The sequence below is a fragment of the Nuphar pumila genome, chromosome 15 (assembly GCF_984573655.1).
Source record: "Nuphar pumila chromosome 15, dmNupPumi1.hap1.1, whole genome shotgun sequence".
In the NCBI taxonomy this organism is placed as follows: domain Eukaryota; kingdom Viridiplantae; phylum Streptophyta; class Magnoliopsida; order Nymphaeales; family Nymphaeaceae; genus Nuphar; species Nuphar pumila.
This window is the reverse complement of record NC_143263.1, coordinates 50,561,512-50,573,414: the sequence shown is the minus strand read 5'-3', so window position 1 is coordinate 50,573,414 and position 11,903 is coordinate 50,561,512. Positions and strand designations below refer to the sequence as shown.

Genomic DNA, 11,903 nt, shown 5'->3' with positions numbered 1-11,903 from the left:
AACCGGCTGGGTTTGGTTCAGACCTAGGTAGAACCAGACCTGGTCCTGATTTTCAGGTATGATATCGGGTCTGGACCTGAGTCTAATCGAACCCACCATAAGAGAAACAATATCCGGACCCGATAAGAAATACATGAACCAGCCCTGGGCCATACCCGGTAAAACATTACTTTTTGTCATTTTTACATTAAAAATTTGCAGGCCTTAATCGAAACTCGGGTCGGGCCCGGGTCTGGTTTAAAATTTCACAAACTATACCCGAGTGCATGTATTAATTGGACCTTCCGGTCTGAATCTGGGTTTTAATAAGGTCTTCTTATTTATCACCATACCCGGACCCTAAAGGGTTTGGTACAGGTTGGGTCGTGCTAAACCCGACTAGTTGACACCCCTACTTATGATGGTGGTGGTTGCTGGATAAGTGTGGGAAAGTCTAAATTTTTGTGGTATTAATTTTGGAATTCCCTTCTGAGTTTCTACTTGGGACCATAAGAAAAAAATTGTAAGATGTTGGCCACAGTAAGTGTCTGACATCATGGGTTCAATTCCTAACTTACTTTAGCTTGTGTACAATGTTGAAAATCCTTTACGTATAAAACATGTTATTTGGTTCAAAATTATTTCTCTTTGGAACCAGGTCTTTGACAAAATAACCCTTTCTTTTGCCTAGCTTTTTGAGAAATCTTTTTGGAGGGAAAAGATATTTAGTCCCAAATTGATCAACTTTGAAAAACTCCTTGAGTTTAAAATGTTGAGATTTCACTTTGAATCAGCTAGGAAAAGCCCACTTTGAAAAATTCCTTGAGTCACACGTTGCCTGGTCTCTCTCTCCTTCTTCTCTTTGATTAGGGCTTTGAATAAGAAACATCTTTGGTTAGGACTTTGATTCAAAAAAAATTAATTAGGGTTTTTTATATTTAGTTTGATTAGAGGTTTTCTTTGATTTTCTTTGATTAAGAGTTTAAATCAAATATCTTTAATTAGGGCTTTTCATATTTAATTTGATTAGAGATTTTCTTTGATTTGATTAAGTTTTTTTCTTTGATTTTTTTTATCAGGCTTTGAATCAAAATTCTTAAATTATGGATTTTTATAGTCAATTTGATTGGGGTTTTGTTATTTGATTAAGGTTTTTTTCTTTAATTTTCATTGATTTTCTTTGATTAGCGCTTTGAATCAAAAAAATTTAATTAGACCTTTTGTAGTTAATTTGATTAGGGCTTTTCTTGTATTTGATTAGGGTTTTTTTTTCTTTCTTTCTTTGAATAGGGTTTGAATTAAGGTTTTATAAATTTTATTTTATGGTTTATTTATTGTTTCTTCCATTTTATTGTTTATTTGTGGTTTATTTTTCTCATAGTTTAATGTTTTTTGGTTTATTTATGCTTTATTTTCTTGCATTTTAGGGTTTTATGATTTATTTATTGTTTTTGCATTTATTTATAAAAATATCAATTCTTGTTTTTCTCAAATTACACAAATTTTAAATATTTTTTGGTACTTGGATCTAGTTTGAGAATAATATTCAGGGATAAAATTCATAAATTTTGATAAACATTCATAATTAGATCCAATATAACATAATTAAAATATATATATATATATATATATATATATATATATATATAAGATAGCAATTCTTATTTTTTCTCAAATTACCCAAATTTTAAACATTTTTTGCTATTTAAATCAAATCTGAGATCCATATTCGGGGCTAAAATCCATAATAAACATGTTAAAAAACATATGGTGTGGCAGATTAAGTTGTACGATCCAAAATGATATTATCGGACCCATTATCCATATGCGGCCAAGTTGTCCGCATGGAAAATAAAGTGTCAGAGACAAGAAACACAACTTCATGTCCAGTCGAAATAAATACTGGACGAAATATAATTGTTACATAACAGGTCTGATATGTTCTGTTGTTCCGTCCATTCTTGAAGAAGCAATCAAACACACCCTAGGAGAACTATTTCTCACATTCTGCAATCACGTGAAAAAGCGGTTACCATGAGACTAAATCTCAAAACTAGAGACTGATTGATTCTCTTTTGGTGAAAGAAAATCAGACTAAAATATCCGTGAATTAATAGTTGAGAGGCATGGGGATGGTGATGTAACACAGGCCCCATGCCAAGATCTAAGGCATAATAAACATAGAGGAACTGATATCCAACCTTGGGGGGGTGGACATCAGATCTGAGTAGATCCCTAGATCTGAGATCTAGGGGTATCAAACACAGCCTAAAAGACTTGACCACGTAACCATTTAAGATTGATAGTCACTTTTGGATATGCAAACAGCAAGCTGGGGTAACAACCCTCGCGAGGCTTGAACTCATGAGTTCGAACTCAAGAGCCTTCAATTATGATAATGCAACTTATCCATCTGACTATTTAATTTGATCCCCGTACAAGTCACCATGTTAAGATTGGTAATCACTAAAATCATCTTGTCTCTAACACATGTTTTACATTTCTAGGTGGTTTGGTGATATTCATGGGTCACCCCTACTAGACAAGTAGAGCCCTCAGTTTTTTTTTCCTCTTTTGGATAACCATGAAAAATCACCTCAAGCTTACAGGAGTAAAACCCCAAGACCCACTTGCCCACCCAGTTTTGGCCTCCCAAGAAGGAATGCACACCAGTGGGTTTCGAATGAGTGACATCCCATATATAAGTAATCTTGACTAAACAAAGAGTCCAAAAAAACTTGAAAGGATTTAACAAGCTGATAAAAATATTATGCATGAATGGAAAAGAGAACAAAAAAACCATGTTCATTGAACTTTTACAAATCCCAGTAGATTCTCTTTTCCTAACACCTCAGTTTTTTTTTGTAAGCACTTTTGACAGCTTTTAACCTGCACCTCATCTGACCATCAGCAGATTGGTAAACTGCAAATGCAAAAGCTTGATCAACTTATTGACTTCAAATTTTCATGCCGCTGCACCTAGCGTTTGCTTGATCACAAGGTTTCTTTCTTTGAAAATTTGTCTACATCCCAAAGTGAAGATGAGGAGGGTGTGACTCATGCCATAGCTGTCGTATCCATATCTGTAACGCCTTCTATAATTCCTTTGAAGACAACTCGCAATTTTCTAACACATGATGTTTTCCTGTCACCCACACTTGTGGTACCAGTAACATGGACCGCATCCTTGGGAACTTTACCCATAAGTTCAAAAAGGGGAAGTTGTAAGTTCGATCTTGTCATTTCTTCTAATACAGGTGGTGCCTGCATGTATAGATTTTTGCCTCGATATACCACACTTAGTTTCCGTAGGAGTAGTCTTGGGTGTTCTCCAACGAGATCAATAAACTAGCTTGGCAAAAGAACAAAAGCAGAAAAAGAAAAACTTAGGTTACCACACAACAAAAGGAAAGCAATTTTCACTGTAAGAGTTTACATGCATCATCTCTAAGCCATAATGCAATGCAGACTGAAAAACAACTGTGACATGCAAAACAAGCTAATCTGCATTTGAGAGAGAACATTTCATCATAGGCAGAATTGTAGATATGCTATTTAGGAGCATATATTAATCAAAGCAAAAACATCTTTCTGCAAACTTTATGGTCAGATTTACATCAGCATTCGATATCATAAAACAAGCATAGAAAGCAGTGATCTATAGGAAGCTATTCATGTCAAACAACAGAAGGCTTGAAAAGAAAATATTAAAATGTTGAGAAGGCTTACTTTTTGCTTAAAACTCGCCAAACAATGGGAAATTTATTTATAAACTTCATATTGTAATCTAATCAATTATGTGATTGACATAACAAAAGAGAACTTATCCAAGACTTAAAAATTCACATTAGAGTGAGCCACCCAAGGCAGCTCAACCATAATACCACCAGCATTTTTTAGTACCAATTATTGCTAGTCAAGATAGCAGGCAGCCAGGTTGTACGGGACTGTGCCCAAGTCTGATAGAGTCTTTGATTCTGGAATCACATCCACACCTTACAGAAAGCATATATTGATCCTCGACTCACATCTATATTGGGTATTAAAAATGCTTATTTTCAACGGGTTTTTTTATGCCAATTCAATTGAAACTTGGTATTTGGCACTGATGGAACAGCTACCATCCAATCCAAGACCTCTCTCTCTCTGCACAAATATAATGGCCAACACACTAGCAGTTTCTAGCATCACGATGCCAGAAACTGGTGGACTTGGCAACACATCAAAAGGTAGCATTCCTTTCGAATACCTATATCTAGTCTTGCCACAGCTGAAAACTGGTAGTAGCGTGTTTTTGTTTCTTACTTTTTCGCATGAATACTTTGCTATTAATGGTTGAGCCAATTTTAGATATGGTTTTACCAAACAAAAAACCTTTCCTTTGTGGCAGCATCTCAAACATTGTTTGACCAAAACAAAAAGCTTTCCTTTTGATGCAAATCCATTGCTAAATATGCAGAAATCTATAATTTACGACCACAATCTATGTTATGTTACCCTAATCAAGTTAAGCTCCATTAGAAATTAGAAAAAAAATTAACGAAAATACTCATAAAATTCATTCATTCATTACTAATGAAAATCCATTACAATGAGCATTTATAGGCAAAAACCAAAAACCTTAATCTAATCTGGATCTGATATCGATTCAAATCCTAGCTAAGATTCAAATTTTATGAAAAATCCAAAAGAATGAAATGGATTCATAAATTGATGCAGCACGGGAACGGGGCTCAACCACTTGTGGGTGTCGATGCGAAAGAGCCTCTCGCAACCCCCGAACAGTCGTGCCGGAAATCACTGTTGCATAAAAGGAACTGGTTGTGCACTGAGGATCTGAACCTTCGATCCATCTTGATGATTTATTGAAAGAAATAACTACACTTGAATAATAATTGAATAGTCAGGACAAATTCTAGGAAACTGAAAAGTAACGACTGGAATCAAAATAAAATAAATGTAGATATCCAAAAGGCTGTTGTAGGCTGAACGTGACAGGAAGAAAACGCAGAGGCAAAAAATATTCCAAAAAACCTCCTTGTGTAACCCTAAGGCTCGGCCTATATAGGCTGTGCACCGGGTCTGGATCTCGGGTCCGGAATCTGGGACCGAGACCCAATGCTCTCAACTCCTGTTGGGGCTGTTGACGTGCGTTGCACTGCTTCCATTCTTCGCTCGCCGAGAGTATGTACGCAAGGGTGTATCCTTGCATCGTGGCACCGTGTTCGAGGTCGGATCCAGTACCTTGGTCTTATCGTCGATCCCATCGTGTGGGTCCGGTCCCATGCATGGGTCATGCTGTATGAATCTGGGACGGTCTTGCTTTGCATCATTCTCCCCTGGTTGGGAAGAAGTCGGCTCTGATGACTTGTTGTCGCCACAGTAAGCATATAGATCAGACACATTGAAGATAGGCGAAATGAGTCAATCTTCGAGCAGTTCGAGGAGGTAGGCATTCGGACGATCTTGAAAGGGCTATATTTCTTAGGACTCAGCTTATCATAAGTACCCATTGAGAAACGCTCAGGATGCAGGTAGACCCATACTAACTGACCTACTTGAAACTGAACATCACAACGACCTTGGTCCACGAAAGCTTTGTAGGCTTTGTAACTTTCAACAAGTTTGGCTTGGACTTGTCTGTGAATATCACACATGTATTCAATGACATCAAATGCGTCTGGGACTGAGAGACTAGACACAGGTGCTAGATCTACCACATGGGTTGGTGAACGCTCATAAACAAATTGAAAATGAGACTTGCCTGTGGACCGGTTGATGAAACTGTTGTAGGCGAACTCGCCTTGCGGCAAGACTAGGTCACATGTTTTGACATTCTCCCCAACTAGACTCCTTAGTAGGTTCCCTAAGGTGCGGTTAACGACTTCGGTTTGGCCATCGGTCTGTGGGTGGTATGCACTGTTGAACTGGAGTTTGGTTTTCAATAAAGCCCATAACGATTTTCAGAAATGACTCATAAAACGAGTGTCACGATCTGAGGTGATCGTGTGAGGAAATCCATGAAAGCGGGCCACATCCTTGAAGTAGTACGAAGCTACTAATGAGGCGTCAGTGGTTCGCTTACACGGGACAAAGATAGTCATTTTGGAAAACCGGTCAACACCGACTAGGATGGAATCAAAACGACGCAAGGTTCTAGGAAGACCCACAATAAAATTCATGAAAATGTGTTCACAAGGCCGCTCAGGGATGGGCAAAGGAGTATACAAACTACTATTCTGACGTTGACCCTTGGACACTTGACATACTTTACAACTTTGGACAAACTTGACAATATTTTTGCGCATTTTGGGCCAAAAGTATCGTTCATCTAACAGTGCAAACGTCTTATCATGTCCAAAATGCCCAGCTAGTCCCCCTTCATGTAACTCAGAAATCAATTGTAGTCTAAGAGAGAAGGCGGGCACACATAGCTTATTACCTCGAAAGAAGTAACCGTTATGTATAATGAATTGTGGGTCTGTCGTGCTGGTAGAGGAGAGGCATATTTCCCAGACCTGCTGAAAATCAGGATCCGACGGGTACAACTCCTTGCACTGCTCAAACCCAATTACTTACATGAACATAGTCATTAAAAGACTATTTTTCCTGCTAAGTGCGTCAACTACTTTGTTCAGAGTACCTAATTGATGGTGAATCGTAAAAGTGTACTCTTGCAAGAAACTGGCCCACTTGGCGTGCCTCACACTCAACTTCTTCTGACTGTTTAGATACTTTAACGCCTCATGATCCGTGTACAAGACAAACTCCTTATAAATGAGATAGTGCCTCAAATAACGAAAGGCTTGTACAACGACATAAAACTCGATATCATAAGTAAAATATTGGCATCTCGACTGAGTCAGCTTTTCACTAAAGAATGCAATAGGCCTACGGTTTTGACTCAAGACGACACCAATTCTCACTTTAGAGATATCGCACTCAACCTCAAAAACTGCGCTAAAATCAGGGAGGGCTAGAATGGGGGCACTAATCATTTTTTCTTTGATGAGCGTGAAGGCTTTGCCCGCGGCTGAAGTCAAATGAAAATTGGTACTCTTTAGGCATTCCGTGATAGGGGCCATGAGAGTGCTAAAGTTCCTTACGAAACGATAGTAGAAAGTGACTAGCCCGTGGAAACTACGGATCTCTTCTATAGTCCTTGGGGCAGGCCATTCTACAATCGCACAGACTTTGGCGGGATCAGCCTTAACTCCATTAGACGACACAATAAAACCCAAAAATATCACACTTGACGTCATAAACTCACACTTTTTGGCATTGACATACAGCTTCTCCTTCCTTAAAATCTCTAGGACTTGACGCAAATGACTCAAATGATCAGACAACGAAGAACTATAAACCAAAATATCATCAAAATATACAACGACGAACTTTCCTATACAAGGACGCAACACTTGGGTCATCATGTTCATGAAAGTACTCGGAGCATTTGATAACCCAAATGGCATGACTAACTACTCATACAATCCATCATGTGTCTTGAATGTCGTTTTTCACTCATCCCCCTCTCGAGTACGGATTTGGTGGTACCCACTTTTTAAATCGATTTTGGAGAAAATAGAGGCACCGACCAACATATCAAACATGTCATCCAACCGGAGAATGGGAAAACGGTATTTGACAGTGTGCGATTGATCGCTCTACTGTCGACACACATGCGCATGGACCCATCTTTCTTAGAAGTGAGCAGGGTGGGCACTGCGCAAGGGCTCACACTCTCACGAATAAAACCCTTTTACAGTAACTCTTGAACCTGTCTCAACAACTCGACATGCTCAGATGGATTCATGCGATACGCGGGGAGGCTAGGTAGACTCAACCCCGAGACAAAATCAATGGCATGTTGCACCACCCTCATCGAAGGCGGACCATCAGAAAGGTCATCTGGCATAATGTCGCGAAACTCCTCAACAAGAAGCACGATGTCCGCGGGAACGGGCAACGACGTAATCATAGACGACTTAGCCACCAGGGCATAACAATAACCGTCCTTCCTACAATGGCTCAAGAAAGTCTGGTATGATAGACCAGCGAGTCAGGGACCTCACTCAGGCTTATCCACAGTGGGAAAACCGATCTCCTTGATAGGGAGAAGGATTATTTTATGACCCTTAAAAATAAATGAGTATGTGTTCCTACGACCATCGTGAATGGTCTTGCGATCAAACTGCTAAGGATGTCCCAAAAGAATATGACACGCACTCATAGGGGCTAGACAACGCTGATCGTGGTAATGCTCCCTCATAGAGAACCGAACTAGACAACGCTGAGTAATGGAAACCTCGTTTCCTCTTTTGAACCACGCCATCTTAAATGGTTGGGACAATTTCTCCGTTTTCAGATTCAGGGTGGACACGACACTTTCGAAAACCATGTTCTCACAAGCCCTAGTGTCAATGATAACATTACACGCATGACCCTCACAGTTGCACCGGGTCCTAAAAATGTTGTTCTGCAACCATCTTGCAGGGGTCGACTCTCGGGGTGCGGTCAAAACATGACAGATGGACCAAATTTTCGACGTTACCGTCGAACTCTACGACTTTCCTCTCATTCTCATTCTCTCTCGCGACCGATGACTCGCCCTCACTCTCACTATCTGATGCTGACTCAACAATACCCTCGATGTAATGGGCGTTCTTGTTCACGTGGGGCACTTGGACGCTACGTGTCCTAACTGCTGACACCTAAAACAACGGATGGTAGACTCACCAGGCTTGGCCTTGGATCTGGTATGGTATGCTGGGCCGAACTGGTCAGACTTGCTAGGGTCTACTCTTGGGGTAGACTTTGAGTCATCCTTCCTAGGGGAGCTCGCTCCCCTGGTTGGGAAACTAAACTTGGGTCGACCGGACTGGTCACTCCAGGAGACTCTGTACTCCTACCTCCTTTTCAATTTTTCCTCCACATTTATTGCATAACTGCTGGCCTGATCCAATGACTCGAATGTGACACAACTGAAATCATCATAAATAGCACGACGGAGACCAGAAATATACCTCGTGACCAGGCAGTCTCCTCGATCTGCACTCGCAGGGATAGATGATGGAACTAAGCAGTGTATTCTGCCACGGTACGGGTGCCTTGACGTAGGGTCAGGTATTCCTTGTAGGCTCTCTCGGCGTGATCCGATGGCACAAACTTGGATTGCATCAATCTTTGCAGCCCTTCCCATGTTTGCACACGCTCCTGCCCCTGGCGTTCGCTAGGCCCCTCAATCGAGTGAACGTTAGAGAGGCACGACGGTGCTCAGCTACAGAGTGGTAATCGAAGAAAAACTACACGGCATAGACCGAGTCGAAGAACTGCTCCGCGTTGAATCGTCCCGCGAACTCTGAAAGGTCCAGCTTCACCCCGTAGGTGGAGGGGTGCTCTGACGCTCTTTGCTGACGAGGTTCTACCATTCCTGCAGGGTATACGTTCCAGAAGGCTTCATCGTCCATCATGGCAGTGTCATCTTCGTCATGGTACTGCTCGACTGGAGGCTGATGCTGACGGATTCCATTGACATGTGGTCGGCGCTCAGGTCACGCTGGCCCATACGGGATCTGTGTAGCCACTGCTTGAAGTTGTCTCGGTCTGGCCCGCCCTTGGGTGGGAGCCATCTACGGCCGGCGTTGAGGCACCGGTATAGTAGGGGGTCCTACTAAAGGTGGAAGGGTTGCTCGGTTCACGGGTTCTGGGTTGGTTGGAATGGGGTAATATGGGTTATGGGTTGGGTTAGGGTAGGGGTAGGGGTAGTGTGTCGGGTATGGGGCATGGTTCTGGATCGGGGACGGGTTTGGGGTTTGGTATGGGTATTGGGTCTGGTTTGTGTAGTACTGGGATGACTCACCCGATTGAATCTGGATCGGGTCAAGACCTGAGCTATTCGTCGAACCCATAATGGGATAGGTAGGATCATGGATCGAGTTATAGTAGGAAAAGGCCTGGTTAGAACTCGATCCTTGATCCATAACAGGATGGGTCTGGTTTTGACCCGACTCAAATTCAAACTGGAACTTCGTCCGGGTCCGATGTAAGTTTGGGTCGCGGACAGGGGTTGCGCCCCTATCCCCTGACCGAAAAAGGGGATAGGGGCGCAGCCCCTGTCCGCGATCCTCGACAGCAGTGTGAGGGGGCACGGTGCAGCCCTTGCCCGCCTGCTCGAAAGTAGAAAAAAAAGAGCAGGGGCACAGCCCCTACCAGCCGGCCTGACGGAAAGGAGAGGGGTGAGCCCCTGCCGATCAAATGGATCTGCAGGCTAACCTCTGTAGGAGCGACAATCGGCAAGGGTGAAACCCCTGCCTGAGAGCATACCGTGAGGCAGGAAAACGAATGGCAGAGGGCACGCCCCCTGCCAAAAGAGACACTCGGCAGGGCAAAAGCCCCTGTCGCAAATAATGACAGTCGACAAGGGTTTGGCCCCTGCCGAGGAAGACAGTCGGCAAGGGTGGAGCCCCTGTCGGAGGCAGTGATAGTCAGCAAAGGCTTTGCCCCTGTCAGAAAAGGCAATCGGCAGGAGCAAAGCCCCCGCCAAAAAAACTCGTCGGCAGGGGCCTTGCCCCTGCCGGAACACAGTTGGCAGGGGCAAAGCCCCTACCAGGAATATAGTGGTCAGCAGGGGCTTTGCACCTGCTAGGAAAATAGCAGTTAGCAGGGGCCTTGCCCCTGCCGAAAAGAACACAGTCGGCAGGGGCGAAGCCCCTGCCTACAAAAGCTCAGACGATAGGGAGAGGGAGGGCACGGCAGGGGCCGCCGGCCTCTTGCGAGCCCTCCGACAACAAGAGAGGGGGAAGGGAAAGAGAAATCAAAGGGAGAAAGAGAAGAAGACAGAGGTAGAGAGAGATAGTGTCTTACCTGTGAGGGTCGACGTCCCTGCTCGAAGGCGCAGCAGGGTGGGCATCATCGAGGTACGCCGGACGGGAGGGGGATCGGTGGTGTTGTCGATGACTTTCGCTTGGAGGCGAAAGAGGGAAACAAGAGAGAAGGCGCAGGCGAGAGGGCCTTTCGAGTGAGAGGCCCCTCGTCCCTGCATCTCGCTTTAAAGACATGGGGAGGGCGACAAATCGGGAAACCCCTAAGAGTTTCCCCTTTCTGCAGAAGGAGGAAGGGGGGAAAGCAGCGTGGGGGAGAAGGTTTTAAAATAAAACCCTCGCCCCTGCGTCGAGTGTTATAACCCTAATGGGTTATCAGATCCAGGTGGGGTCCGGATCCGACCCGGGTCCGAAAAGATTTTTTTTTCCTCAAAAACTTGGGTTTTACATCTTACCCCCCTTAAAAGAATTTCGTCCGCGAAATTTTATTTAAAGATTATCCGCGAAGATCATGTTCTTAGTTAATCAATGTTAACAAGGATGCACCACATGTGGGAGTGATCCCAAACACGTATGCTTTTAAAGTAATCAAGGCGACTCATAATGAGTTCCTGAGAAAGGTTTCAGTTGGACAAAATATATGCGTGATTTTCTTAATAAACTTTTGTTTCTTAAATGGGGTCTCTGTATTTTATCATAATCAGGTTATCATTTGTTGTCATTGCTATTTCTAACAGACTCTTTGTCTGAAATAACCTTAACTTATTCTCATATCTCAAGGCCTTGTGCGGCCAGCTGTCATGACTTCGCTTAAGGTGTCATTCTCAGAATGACCCCATCTTTCCTCAAAAGACCCAAGGGTAACCTCATATCAAGATCTGAGATCAATAAAGATTTGATTCTCTAACCGTTCTACAACAGAAAGCGAAATATATAAATTCATAACTAGCTATCTCAATCAACCTTATTAAACTCTGAATTAAGGATTTATATTGAATTTAAAGTTGATAAAACATTGGGCTTGGATTCGGATCCAAGATCCAAACCCAAAACAGAAATGAATCAAGATCTGGATCAAATCCATATTTACGTAGGACTTAAATA

At 42.6% G+C, this 11,903-nt stretch overlaps 1 protein-coding gene across 1 annotated transcript in view; it reads right to left on the bottom strand.

Moving 5' to 3' along the window:
* Nucleotides 1-2,706: 2,706 nt before the first annotated feature.
* The window catches only part of LOC149815384 (NEDD8-activating enzyme E1 catalytic subunit-like), a 28,385-nt gene continuing 19,188 nt past the window's right edge, over nucleotides 2,707-11,903 (bottom strand). Inside the window, exon 9 of the mRNA XM_089988235.1 lies at nucleotides 2,707-3,327. Within this exon, the coding sequence (XP_089844361.1) occupies nucleotides 3,037-3,327 (291 nt within the window). The 3' untranslated portion in view covers nucleotides 2,707-3,036. The remainder of the gene's footprint in view (nucleotides 3,328-11,903) is intronic.